At 33.1% G+C, this 14534-nt stretch overlaps 3 protein-coding genes across 3 annotated transcripts; 2 read left to right on the forward strand and 1 right to left on the reverse strand.

The window, feature by feature from the left end:
• Window positions 1–775: 775 nt before the first annotated feature.
• Window positions 776–5416, reverse strand: TRIADDRAFT_59717 (uncharacterized protein; the record flags this gene model as incomplete). The annotated part of the gene is made up of 11 exons (XM_002115827.1): window positions 776–1579; window positions 1746–2372; window positions 2484–2708; window positions 2853–2929; window positions 3105–3222; window positions 3335–3455; window positions 3554–3684; window positions 3839–3949; window positions 4355–4542; window positions 4822–4852; window positions 5330–5416. 11 exons carry the CDS (start codon window positions 5414–5416, stop codon window positions 776–778), a joined length of 2520 nt encoding a protein of 839 aa, XP_002115863.1.
• Window positions 5417–5753: 337 nt separating this feature from the next.
• Window positions 5754–8147, forward strand: TRIADDRAFT_36440 (expressed hypothetical protein). Its single transcript, XM_002115691.1, has 4 exons — window positions 5754–5817; window positions 7504–7846; window positions 7952–8021; window positions 8085–8147. Exons 1-4 carry the CDS (start codon window positions 5787–5789, stop codon window positions 8097–8099), a joined length of 459 nt encoding a protein of 152 aa, XP_002115727.1. The 5' UTR covers window positions 5754–5786; the 3' UTR covers window positions 8100–8147.
• A 2858-nt stretch (window positions 8148–11005) lies between these two features.
• Window positions 11006–14157, forward strand: TRIADDRAFT_59719 (uncharacterized protein; the record flags this gene model as incomplete). The annotated part of the gene is made up of 9 exons (XM_002115692.1): window positions 11006–11038; window positions 11281–11367; window positions 11509–11604; window positions 11861–11986; window positions 12157–12217; window positions 13003–13109; window positions 13220–13263; window positions 13398–13476; window positions 14092–14157. The coding sequence occupies 9 exons, from the start codon at window positions 11006–11008 to the stop codon at window positions 14155–14157; spliced, it is 699 nt and encodes a 232-aa protein (XP_002115728.1).
• Between the last annotated feature and the right edge of the window lie 377 nt (window positions 14158–14534).

Below are 14534 nucleotides of genomic sequence, written 5' to 3' on the forward strand. Positions count from 1 at the left end.
TATTACGTGGTCTGTACTACCAGTTCCAATGTAGACCCTAGAAAAAATTTTACAATAATGTTCAGGCATTAAAGAGGACCGTAATTATTAACGATTACATTATGAGTTTACATTGAAATGAAATTAGATTATACATATTCATGCTTTATAGCTTCAGGGGCATTTAGATAGCAAAACTTCAACGAAAAATTCGGTATGTTGCGGTACTGTAACTTATAGATAGTATCGATTAATTATATATATTTGTTATTATATCAATATTATTCGCTATAATATCATAGCGAAGAAATGGTCATACGTTTTAGGGCTCTATAGTATTTACACGCTTCTATCGATGAATAAATAAAAGAAATGAGCTTCGCAGGAGACTAAAAATTTGATCGATTATTCGCTATATTATCATAGCAAAGGAACGCTAATACTTTTCATTACTTCGCAGTATTTACACTTTTTATCGATAAAAGGATAACAGAAATGAACATGGCAAAAGACTAAAAATTAAATCACCTGCATAACACAGTATCCACTATCCATATCATATGACATCATTCAACAAAATACGATGCTATCGCAAGTATACCAAAATTTCAGTAGTTACGGTTCATATTAAATTTATGAGATACGCGATCGAGCTATAATACTCGTATCATTTCATATATCAATCTTGATAAATTATTCAGTTACGAGTACAGTAAGTTTTCGAAGTTAGAGAATTCGATAATCAAATTATGCAAAGAAATCGTTTAGTCACAATGTTCTCCTTTGCATTTTGCTGCTACCCTTCTTCAATCTTGTGTTCTTGTTTCTGATTTAAGTGCCAAAGCTTGTTTTCGTACGCTTCCGCAGCTGTTTTCCAACGTAAAAGTTTAATTTCAGCATCTATCGAGATTGGAGCATATTCTACTTTGCCATTTACGGTCTCTTCTTCAATATCTACCTTCTGGCCAACTGTAACTTTTTTATTTTTTTCCTCATTTTTTAAACTTTTACTTGATTTATTACTGGATGCATTACTCTGCGCTTTATGATTTGATTTTTCGTCTACTCTTAGTACGTTGTGAGCTATACCTCGATTCACTGGGTTTATTTCATTACCCCTTTCTTCTTCTTTACTAAAGCTTGGTCGACGCATTTTGTTTCCATCGTCGGTTTTTTTTTCAGCTAATAATAGTGTTTTATCACTCGAATCTCGCCTCTTGTTCAGGCGTTGTCCAATTGGGAATTCAACTTCTGTAGACTCTCTTCTTTTCGCATTACGCTTATTCGTATCGATAATTTCGACAATGGGAGCATCTATAGCCACTGCCTCCATATCTTGTTCTAATGCTTTCATTGGCCCTTCGTTATCCAAATTTGTACAAATACAGTTTGCATGAACAGACATCTCACCATCCCATAAAGATACTAACGATAAATGTGTCTTAGCTATGCATTTCTTTTCTACTGGTGTATAGAAAAGATTACGTTCATCTGTTTGCTTTTTATCCTTTTTCCGTCCCCGCTTGACATCCTTTGCATGATCTTTTTGATAATCTTTGTATTCTTTATCTTTTTGGGTTTCCCTATCTCTTAGATGATCCTATAGTATATAAGTATTCATTAGATCAGTCTTCGCAACAGAAAATTTGATAGCATAAAAGATAGCTCAATCTTTTTCCATTGACGAAGTCCTAATACCCATTAAACATAATACTAAAATTTATAAATTAGTCAATATGGCAACTTTACTATAGGGGAAGTCCAACCTTATCGCGATCTTTTATTGTTTTGATACGAACACCATCTTTTTTAGTTTTGACTTGTAATTTTTCATTCCTAGATCCAGTTGATGAAGTACTTCTTGGTCTATGAAGGGTGTCTGCGGTATCAATATCCTTTGTAGGTTCATATCTGTTCTTAGCATAATTGATTGCATCAACTTCGTCTAAAAAGCCATATCGTCGACTTTCTATGACAGCCAATGTTATTCCTTGAGCAAAGTAATCGCGAAGATGTGCCAAATCATAGCATGTAAATAAATATTCAAAGGCATAATTCATTCTCTCAGACCAAATATGTCCCTGAGTTGATGCACTGTGGACACTAGTTGGAAGAAAACTTATACCGTCAAGAGCTACCCAAGTTTTGCTCGCTTGTATTCGTTTTTCTGAAGGATTCTGAATTTCGCCTGACTCAGAATCATTAATGTTACATTTTTCAGCTACTCTAGAATCCATTATCCAATCCGTTAACGGATAACCACTTTCGTCAATTAAAAATTTACTGGGCTGAAGTTGAACAGCTTCAGGTACAAAAGTTTCTGATTTTAGTGCTCCATCAGAATTTTCACCGTCCCTTCCATCTGCGTCTAACTTTCTTAATCTTGGCGATTCCTTATATAAATGATACGTTTTAGATCAGTAGATAATAAAGGCTATTTCATTAATTATGCGTCAATGAATTATGTTAAAGCAAAGATATCGGAAGAAACATAGAATGTAAACCTGTCTTTTTTGTCTTCGTTTATCTTGATAGTCTTTACGTTGCCTCCTACGATCGTGCTTTCTTGAGATAGCTTCCGGGTTTTCATCTAAGCCTAGGGGCTTGCACACTCTACCATAGTGCAGATACAGGTTTTGATCGTTTGTTGGTTGATTACTTTCGGGGATAGTAAACTCAACTGAATATTTGTATTCGATAACGGGGTATGGAATATGAGGTTCACAACCCTATAATTCATAAAAAGTTATTGTACTACTGTCTCATAATGATACGGATGAATTGTGACGGCAAAGGTTGACATTAGAGAAATTATTTTCAAAATGCTTTACTTTATGTTATTAATTAATTTTTCTATCAAATTTCAATGCTACCTTTAATTCTTCCGGCATTCTTAAGTTATTCAGCAAATTTATACATACAAGTACGCAAGCACCGTTGAATAAAGGATCTGCAGTAATATGTTAATTAGTTAGTCTTATTACGAGTGTATAACTTATTAGCAAAAATATGAAAACTATTCCTGCTATCGTAAATTTTAGAAATACATTTTTTTATTAAATAGCATGTTGAAGTTCACGTGTATGATTTTCTTAGTATAAGAAATTATTTATACTGAGATCAACCTTGACATTTAGATATTCCCTTGTAATGATGTTTCTCATCAGCAGTAATCAGAATGTCATCCAGAGATGTCAAGCTACGAATCGCATCAATGAAGGCTCCACGATATGCTGGTGAAAACTATTACGAATAATTATGATATAATATACAAGTCATTATAAAATATATTAATATGCATTTTATAAATCAATGAATCTTAATAGATTTAGCTTTTCTCATAGCATGATCTTACAGAAAGCGGATTTCCTTGTAGAACCAAATTACGAAGTTTTGGCAGCAACGCTAGAGTTGCCATAACGTCAGGCAAGTTAGTTAAATTGTTATAACTTAAATCCAGTGACAATAAGTGAGGCCTAAGCATCAAATCGAAACGTTTTTCGTTAACTAACTGAGCAAACATAGTATTTATTTTTCGAGATACCGTAATGTTGGTTGTTAAGTGGGATCTTACCATGAGTTAGAACTGAAATAATTTCGTAGAGATGATATACGATTGTAACCAAGACCTAGGTGTCGCAAAGGCAAGGGATGTCGACATAATGATGTCAAATCGCTGATTTGGTTCGCACACAGCTCTAGTACCTGCATATTAAGTGACATTAAGCAATAAGATATTTTAGATCGCAATGATTATGATCAGATTTCAGTAAGTGATAAACAAAACTGAAAAACATCAATAAAAAATTAACAACGCCTGCAAAATCACAAAATTACTTTGCTCTGGAAGATAACATACCTGTAAGGACTTAGGCAAATTTTTAGATTCTATTGTGACCAAATTGTTGGCACTTAAGGTAAGTTCTTCCAAACTGACTAATTGTAGCATTCCTTCATCAATTTGCGTGATCTAAAAGCATTATGGAAAACCAGCATATGAGTTTGTTGTAACATCTTGTTTAACGTGATAAACAATGGACTAGAAATGTTGCTTGCAGAATCGATTAAAAATCTGTATTTATAATCGACCACCATTATGGTAATTAGAACTTTGTAAGATGAAATTGAATTGTTAAAAAGAAATAGTAGTTCCAAGATGCTAATAATTACCATATTAACTAATGAATATGAAATAAATAAATAACGTTATAGCACCTTGTTCGCATTTTTTTATAACTTACGAATAGAGAAAGACGATGTAGATAAAGAGATGCAGTAAGTATCATTGTTTATTATACATTAAGATACATTAATTGTATTGAACTTCAATTCTGGATACTAGATATAATTCAATTAAATGAAATCTTTATCTTACTTTCTCATCTACAAAGCGTAAGGTTTTAAAATAGCTTCTAATAAATTCATCATCAATTAGCCATGGAGACTTAATTGCTAATTCTCGTAGCTCAGACGCTTCACGACTCCACTTGAAATCATGGTTCCACACCTTACTCTTGATTAGTTCTTTAAGAGAGTCTTTAGATTCATAGTGGATTACTTCTCCTAGAAATCATTTTTAGTATGTTACTATTTGTACTGTACTGTCGCATGATAGTCCTCGTTACTATTGGTTAGAGAACTACACTTTAACGTTGGTGTTTATACTATTACAGTAGTTTTTAGACCGAAGCGTCTGTACTAAATGGGTGAATAAAATCATTAAAAACTTATGTTACAAGAATAGTCGCTACTAAGAGAATCAATTGAGTAATATGCGCATACAAACAGGTAAAAATAATTGTTCGAGTTAATCGAAACATTTTAATCAAATCTAAAATTTACCTTTGGAATACTTCTTCCTTTCCCTTTGAGTCTGTATTATATATAGGCACGCATACGGGTAATTATAAGAAATTAAAGAAATGGTAAGAATAAATAAAATCATTATTTACGTTATTATATGTTTGCGATAGAAGTACCTCACAAAGTAACTGTCTCAGTCAATATAGAATTTAGAGAAAAGGCTTTTATTACAGAGTTGAAGCATAGCAGAGCAATAATTCAAGAATCTGATATAAAGTATTCTGAGTTCAAAGAAGTGAAGTCTAGTTTACTCCAAGCTCATCTCTGCAGTTCTTAAGTACTTTTTGGTTTAATCAATTTACGGCAATAATTTGTTGCCTATAATCAGATTTGAGTCACGAAACAGAAGACTTTTCCTCAAATAGATCATTACTATGTTTTGCGAATCAATCTGCTTAAGAATATTATTAATCTTCTTTTAATGTCCAATACAGTGCTTAGACTCGTAAATTACAATATTTGACCATAGCTTATGGTCTGTACGTACCCATTGACTGTATTCGCATGGAAAATCACGAAGACATAACGAATTCAATCTGGCTCGAAACACTTCCGAACTCGGAGTTGCAGCCATATTTCACGTTGCATAGCAACAATTTTGATTGCCACCCGACACGCACGCGTATTTAAACCTGTAATTTGTAGTTGGTTATAGTGCAGATTGTACAGTACTGTACAGTATACTGTACACTGTACTGTACTGTACTGTACAGTACAGTACAGTACTGTACAGTACTGTACACTGTACACTGTACAGTAAAGTACTGTACTGTACAGTACTTTAGAGGTAAAAAAGGCTCTTTTTTTAGTTCTACTGTACTGTACAGTACTGTAGATTGTAAAACTGTAATCACTGTACTGTACTGTACAGTACAGTATGTGACAAGTATCAGGTGAACGTTCAGAATTTTCTTTTCCAAACTTTTCTCAGCGAAAGAGACCTCATGGCTGCTAAGAAGCAAAGTGGACAAAAGGGTATGTGGTCAGCCGAATCTTATTTTCGTATATTATTTTACTCAAAATAGAAAATTTTAATCCGAATGTTATTATTAAAAGATTTTTGTTATATTGTTGCGAATCTAAACAAGATTTCAGCTATAAAGCTTTCACGGCCGTGTCGTGCCGTTGTTGTACGATTTCCCATGCAGTATTTTTTTTACTATACTCTATACTGTCCATACAGTACTGTTAACATCGTTACGAGAACTAATCCACACGTGTGCTTGCTAGCAGCTAAAAAGTTTAATTAATTAACTAATGCGTATTGAACGTAGCTATATAACATGTGATATGAATGAACAGCTTAAATTTTAAGCCGATTAGTGTCGTGCAATCACTTATTCACCGTTGTTGCATCACACTCAAAGAATCTAATAAACTTTTACTATACAGTATACTGTACACGATACGCTACTTGTATATGCTATTATTGAGTTGGCAATGCAGTATTTGTGGAGGGCCTGTAGTCAAGTACCATACGTGAATCACTACATCATAAGAATTCTACCTCAAAATTTTCGTAGTACAGCATAATACTAAATTTACCTTTCTATAAATCGCGATCCCAGAAAAATAAAACATAAAGGCCGTTCAGTGTCTGCTTATTGCGAAACTGTAAGTTTCATAGTAGAAGTAAATGATTAAAATCCGATCAAATCTTCAACATAGATAGTATTTACGCGCACCTTAATTACTAAATATCGTAACTCATTATATTTAGAGTTGGGATATTTATTCGTAGCTGTGAAAATACTCACTATGTTATTGCCAAATCTTATGTTAAAATGATGGACTGCACATATGACAGTACAGTGTCATGAAAATTTAGACTTCATTGTTACTTAGTTAGTTAGTATAAGGTTCGCTGGCGCTCATCCGTTGCATCTTTCAGTATCTGTTTTAAGGTTTACTTTTCAATTTACTGCTTTATACAGTACTATGTGAAACTGAGGGTAGTTGGTTGCCCTCGATGCAGCTGTATCAAATTTATTCATACATAAAGCTATTTTTAAAGTACTGTAATATGACTTAGCGCTTTAGCGCGCCTTGATAACTGTGTATGCAGTAGTTATACATTCCTTGAAGTGACTGAATATGTCAAGCTGACCTACAGTATACTCGATTCCAAATTTACTAAATTGCGTTACGCAGATTTCTATTTATGATATATCTGCTTTCATGATTCTGATTCATAGAACATTATAATGTTCACCGAGTTCCTTAATCAAACATTATGGTAATACGTATGAACTATTTATTATACTGTAGACTTTGGTTCGGCTTTAATTAAACTTAAATGCGCATACCATATCTGTTGTATCGCTAGTCGCAGTGCAATCGTTACAAATTCTTTTGTTGATTGATGACTTAAGTAAATTATGGGAAGGTTTTGGACAAACACACGATGCGGCAGAGCGATATTCTCAACGCACTGTCTCTAATTTAGTGCCATTGTTTAATAGCATACCTATGCGTATCACAATTCCGAATATTTTTATGCATATCTGTCTTTTGAACTAGTATTTGAAGAACTTCTCGATATTCGCATTTTAGTATCCGTGCGATGTTCGACAATTGTGAAATAGAATCTGTCCAGGAAATAGGATTAAATGTTGCAAATTCAAAACTTACCAGATGCTATTCATTTATGATCAATGATAGGTTCCAATACGGCAAAAGCCTTGAAAGCGAAAAAATCGGTGCTAAAGGGCACTAATAATAAAGGAACAAGAAAAGTTCATAACAAAGTTAGATTTTATCGGCCAAAGACTTTCAAGCCTCGTAGAAATCCTAAATATCCTCGTCGATCTGTTCCTCTCACCAGGAGTTTAGATCAATATGGAATTATCAAGTACCCTTTGACTACCGAATCTGCTATGAAGAAAATTGAAGACAACAACACCCTCGTTTTTATTGTTGATACAAGGGCCAGTAAGCCAAAAATTCAGGCTGCCGTTAAGAAATTGTATGATATCGATGCTGCTAAAGTTAATACCTTGATTAGGTAAGATCGCTTCTGTTGTCAGACTTAAAGTGTTAGCCTATTGCTACCTCATACCAACAAGGATCTTACTGTATGAATGTGAACGCTCTATGATTCTCTCTTTAGGCCGGACGGAGCGAAGAAAGCATACGTCAGATTAACTTCAGATTATGATGCCCTGGACGTTGCTAATAAGGTAGAACTGTTGCTATTGGAATAATAGAAATTTACACGATCTAAGTATATTTTCTTCTTCTAGATTGGAATCATTTAAATAAGTAATCGTACTCGAAATAACTGGTGTGTCTGCATCGAATCTGATACGATCAATAAACTTTTAAATCAAAAATACTGCAGCATTTTTTGTGTAATTTCTATAAGATTTAATTCTGAATTGAATTTATGGCTATAAGATTTACTGCATATTTTCTTCACTAAAATAGGTGAGACTTAAACGTTTAAAGTCGACAACATTGAGTGCAATATTAACACTACAACTTAATCTCAGTAACTCATAGTACACAGATAGCATAACATGCTGCAGCCATCAATTATTACTGATTTAAGAAAGGAAATCCTTTTAATAATCTTGCGTACAATACGCTTGTTTAAGCTAAACAATGGAATGTCATGCCTTCTATGTCGTTACCATCACCCTTTTCATCTAGTCAACCCAGACTATACGCATACTTTACTGCAATCTAGAAATTTTACATTTACAGTAGCACGGTATTTAGGGTCAACGTAGTAGTATAATCATGATTGATATTACGCTATGCGAATCTAGGTTAACACTGCAATTTTTTGTATGAAGAGGTGACTATGAGACGATTTGTACTGTTCTGTACCTCGCCTACGCGACTTGATTTAACATTGTACATTAGCGCATAATCCTACAGTGTACGTCGTATATGCAATGCAGGATTCGGCTAGTCTGTAAATAAAATTTATAAAATGTCATCCGAAGCGATAATTTCGTACTGAGCGCAACCCATTAACTTAATCAAGTCATAGACACGCATATAGTTTTCGGTGATATATTAATTTTTGAACTGTAGCAACTCTAAAGATAAAATATTTAATATTTAAATACAGAAAATTTAATATGCTACTGAATATTTTTGCTTATTTTGCGCTAAAGAAATACTAAAAAATATTTCAATTTACTTGGAATAAATTTTAGAAACCATGTACGAAGGTCTATCATATTAATTACTCTAGAAAGTTGCTCAATAATATATAATTGATTAATTTTAACGTCGAAGAGAATTATATTGAAACTATATATATACTCTGTGTTGTATTTTTGCCTTACAGATTTAGTATAAGTCGTTTAAACTAGATTTAAGCAGAACAATAGTCTACCAGACTTAGTAAATCTGTAAAGCATTGTGTAGTTAAGTGAATAAATCATACATTGCAATATCGCAATCTTTCCTGGGTCGTTATAGAATGTACAGTGTACACTGTACGTATGTGTTACAAATTTTAAATAGGGTTTAGTTTTTTTCGAATGTAGCAGACTGGTATGGTTTTACCAGTTACCTGTAACGTAATGTATTACCGATTGTAGCATGTATCGCCAGTGTGGGTATCTATATCGGTGAGCAGTCTTACAATAGTGGTGCATACGGTCCTATTCAGATCCTCATATTTGTTTAAATAAAAAGTGCAGTAATGTCAAACTGTCATAGTAATTAGAATGCTAATCTTATTAACTGTAAGTAACAGGTACAGTACAGTACAGAATTCACAAGTGTGCCCTCAACCATGGACTACCTGCTATTGGTGTATCTAGTAGTCCATGCTTCAACTCGTATAATTCTGTGAATGGCTACTAAGTCCTCATCCGCTGACTCTTCGAACCGTCCAATAATCTGACATATTGCAATCAAACATTACTTCGTTACTTTCTATTAAACAGTAAAATGAATACAGTATACGCGCTGTAACTTGTAACGCTTACTGCAGTATTTGAAAATACGATATTATAAACGTCCAATACACTATTTTACTGAGTACAGTACTGTACGGTACATGATTTGATTCGACCGCAAATTCAGAAATACAGTAAATCAAATCAAATCAAATTCTAATTATTACAGTCACACACCTGCGAAAATCAAACCATAAATCAAGATACTATCGCCTAATTCGAGATATTTTAGTATCAAATCATATTAATACGTTTGTACGTGTGTCACGCTGTTATACACTATTTATAATTTATAATTATGATAATAATTAAATTATTAACTTAAAACAGTACTACTGTATATTTCGCGAAATTTCCACCTGTTTCGAGCCTGACTGACAGTACTGTACTGTACTGTACTGTACTGTACATACGCGTACGGTACTGTACTGTATACTGTACTGTACAGTACAGTAAGCTACAGTACTGTACTGGCTCGGCTACTGTAATGTACAGTACAGTAGGTACTGCACAGTGTACACTGGGCCATTCTTACTGGACCGTGACATACAGTACTGTACAGTGTACAGTACAGTATGTACGATACAGTACAGTATAGTACATTAAATCACCTACTAAATCAACTACTAACTACAGGCTTCAACTATAGTTTCATACTGCTTATCACGTTACTACAGTATCATTATATATTGTACTTACGAAAATTGTAAAAAATTAAAACCCAATTTAAACGAGATTTTACGGTGCTTTGTCTGTTAAATTGAGACTACAGTACACGAAAGCATGATAGAAAACTTAATTTGATCTATTTAATTTATTTATGAAGTTATAAATTACAGGTGATCCGTTAAGTGCATACACAGTACAGTATACAGTAGTACGCGAAGTAGTGTACACTGTACTGTACCGTACAGTGTACAGTACAGTACAGTACAGTATAATGAGCGTGACTGTTAGAAAGTACTGTACAGCATGTACTGTACAGTACACTACTGTACTGTAGAGTGTACACTATACTGTACAGTACAGTACAGTACTGTACACTGTACAGTACAGTGAAGTGAGTGTGCAGTACAGCATACAGTACTGTGCTGTATACAGCGCTGTCAATAATATGTGATAGCGCACGCGTACATTTTCATCAGTTTTACAATCTTTTTAGCGGGCATTTTTAATAAGGATTTCTATTAATAATAATAATAATAACTGTTAACTTTTTAATTTAAAAGTCAAATCAAACCAAAATGGATAAGATAGTGGAGAACTTTCAGGAGCTAGTAAGTTTTATAACTAATTGACATATATTTTCGTGCCGTATATTAACCACTGTGACTCTGTAATATATAGTGCAGTGGTACAGTACATGTACAGTACAGTATAGTACGATGAGAAATAAATAAAAAAGTCAAGGAATACTCGTATACTTTTAGCAGTCCTGATGCAAATTATATCTCTTAATCTCTGTATAGTAGTCTTGTGGCTAGTTGAACTGACCCGTTATCACTTTGGCAACTTTCAGATAACCAGTTATGATGAACGCCTTAAACAAATCTCTAAGCGAAAAGAAAATCAATTCTTTATTGCTTATGGACCATCAAATGACTCGGTACTGTAGCATACGTATGATATACTAAAAAGAGTCAAGAAAATTATTTTTATCATTTCGTTGTTGATCTGATGTTACAACGATTTAATTTCTAAATAATCAATTTTTTCTCTACTGTTATATAACGGGACGGAAATATAGCTTCTTTTGTATCGACAATTACAAAGATTAGAAGATCAGAGGAAGTTATTCACGTCTTTATTCGAAGATTATAAACAATTAAAGGAGGAGCAAGGAGTAAGACCTGATTTTTAATACAAAGTTAACTAGTTACCAGGACAAAAATAGCAAACCTGTCACTCCTGTACAGTAGTATGCACGAGTAATATATATATTTATTACTAAGTACAGTATTTGTTATCTGCAATATAATTACACACGTTACGACGTTCCTTAAGACGCTTTACAGAATTGACAGTTAGTATACCGATATACGTTTCTTAATGTATCCGTTTAGTTTTTAAATAGAGAAACTTGCGTAATTCTCTTATAGCGGGCAACAGATTCTCATGATGAATGCCATAACATCTTTCAGATCTTCGCAGAAAGGTTAGCTGCTCTATCTGACGAAACAAGCTCCAAGGCTAGAGAAATAATTCAACGCTTTTGCCGTCAAACTGTGAGGAAGAAAGCCTAATTGATGAATAACTTGATTACTGGCTATATCATATTTCTATATCACAAACCGTGCAAAAGAGCTTCATTTTGGGATTAACCATTGAAGTATTTTACACATTTATCTAATTCTGTGATACTAAATACTCTAATCTATTACGAACTACTGTGTAGGTAACTGAATCAGCAACAAAGAAAAATGCATTAATAAATGAAATAGATAATAAATGTAAAGGTAAAGCCCGTATTTCGTATTGCAGTTGGTTAAATGCAATAATCTGAATAATTAAGAAAGATGTGAATAATTGTATTAACGTTTTGCTAGTAGTACCTTAATCTTCACGTAGAAATCGTAAATACACCTGAAAATCAGATGAACTCTAATAAATTTAAAGATTTGCAATCAAAATTATTTATTGATGAGATACAGCAGTGGAGAAATTTGTCATTTGCTCGCTATGAAATCCAGCTCTATTCATTGTTTTGTTTTTGTGTTCAACCATTCAGACTTGATCGTGCTATTTTTAAGTATCTTACATTCAGTTCTTTCTACGGTGTATACGAGTATGAGCTTGTAAAGTTCATTAAATATTTCTGTCTTTCATATGTACGATTTATACGAAATCTTTAGTATCAGGAGAATATGTAACGCATCCAGAAGATTGGGTCGATGATAATAAATTCGTAAGATTAGTGAAAGTTTACATCTAGATCTTGAAATGTACAATAGTAGAGAAGAAATACATTCGAGTGCATTTTACGTTGATCAATTGCGCTGACAGATTTCTTATTATCACATTTTGTTAGGCTCTAGGAAAAATTGCAAGGAATAATGAAATCAGTTAAGTTTTGTGCACAATGTATTATATTCCAATGCCCTAAAAATATATACATTTTCGGATCTGACTATACTGTATACACACATAAACTCCTATATACCCTATATGCTAGTGTAACTTCTACAATGTATTCATTTTGATCTTATTTCTTGGTGCACTATATAAAATGGTCCATATCTAGAAAAATGTAAGCGTAGTAAAAAGTTATTCGTAGCAGTTAGTCAGGAGGAATTTCTTTCTGTTTCGCCACTTGTACGTGGTCGTTTGAAGGTGGACGAAATAAACAAGGTTACTAATAGATTATTTAAACTTTTGTGCTTGAAATCTTAATGTATAGAAACTGAAGTCGAATGGTTAAAAATTTTGACAGATTTACTTTATTTAATCCTATTAAATAGGTATATAGAGTAATTTTCGATCATCTCTCCAAATGTAAACCAAGGTTTGTACATTTATTAGTATTTGTCTAGTTCTGTTGTTTTACTATTCTACTCTACAGTATTAGTAAGGGCAAATATATGGCTATGCATGAGCAATTTGACATGCTACTATATAGATTAAATTAAATTTTTTTAGCAGCGCCTCATTGACGGTTAAAGAAATTGAAAGCTTAGGGTTAAGAGTAAGCGGAGCAACTGGAGCCGCAAAGCTTAAGGTAGAGTAGCTAAATAAATGCGTAATTATGGTACATTAGAAGAAATTGATTGTAGGTGGACTTCCTGCTTATGTACCAATACTTTAGATAGATTTTAATTGCAATGATATTAACGTGAATGCAGTTGTTTCAATTTTGTCTGGGTCTGAAAGTCATGAGCCCTGCAATAACATAGATCACTTTAATTATTCTAGAAATTCATGAAATGTATTAGATTGATAACAGTTGATCTAAATATTCGATGGTACGCGATACGTACCTAAGACCTAACTTATATTACAGTTGGTATTAGCATGCAAGTGTTATTCAGTAAATATAACGATTACAAATTGCCGGTAAATTTAAATAATTATGCTACCCATCGGAGATTTATTATATAAGATAATAAACGATTAAAACTAATTTCTTAATAACTGTCTTGATGACAGTAAGTAATTAGCACAATTGCCGTTACAATACTGTACATACATAAATTCAATGTTTTGCGAACAAGACAAATAAATGGTGTGCGTATTTGACATCTGGTCAATTTACAATGTTAATCTCTCTCAGAGTCAATGGATTCTCTATTATACTTTGTTTGGTCTAACCCAATTGTGATTTTTTCACTTCAAGGTCTTGCGTGCTCTAAAAATAGTGACCTTTAATAATCATGGTCCTGTCAAACTTGTTACTGGCTAAACTCCCTATTAGCAATGCTAAATAACGAGTAGAATTAGATACGAAATACTTGGATATAACTTACAGAGCTAGCGTGAAATACTGTATATTGCTGCGTTTGATCGCAAACGGTATTCCACTATTCAATAAATTCTCACGATAGCTTGACTGTCGTATGCTTAATATAGTACGTATGAATAGTATTTGTACCATTCAGAAATTTATAGTCATACTGATAATAATAAATGCCATGTAATTCAATAGCGTTTACACGTGCAATAGCAAATTGCTTATAACTCTTTATTGATTCCCTAAATTTGACGCTGCTTTAACATTTATGTTATTTTATTACATTGTAATATTCATCAAGACATTACCTACTCGATTAAAGCTATTTA

Source organism: Trichoplax adhaerens, genomic scaffold, assembly GCF_000150275.1.
Source record: "Trichoplax adhaerens TRIADscaffold_12 genomic scaffold, whole genome shotgun sequence".
Lineage (NCBI taxonomy): Eukaryota > Metazoa > Placozoa > Uniplacotomia > Trichoplacea > Trichoplacidae > Trichoplax > Trichoplax adhaerens.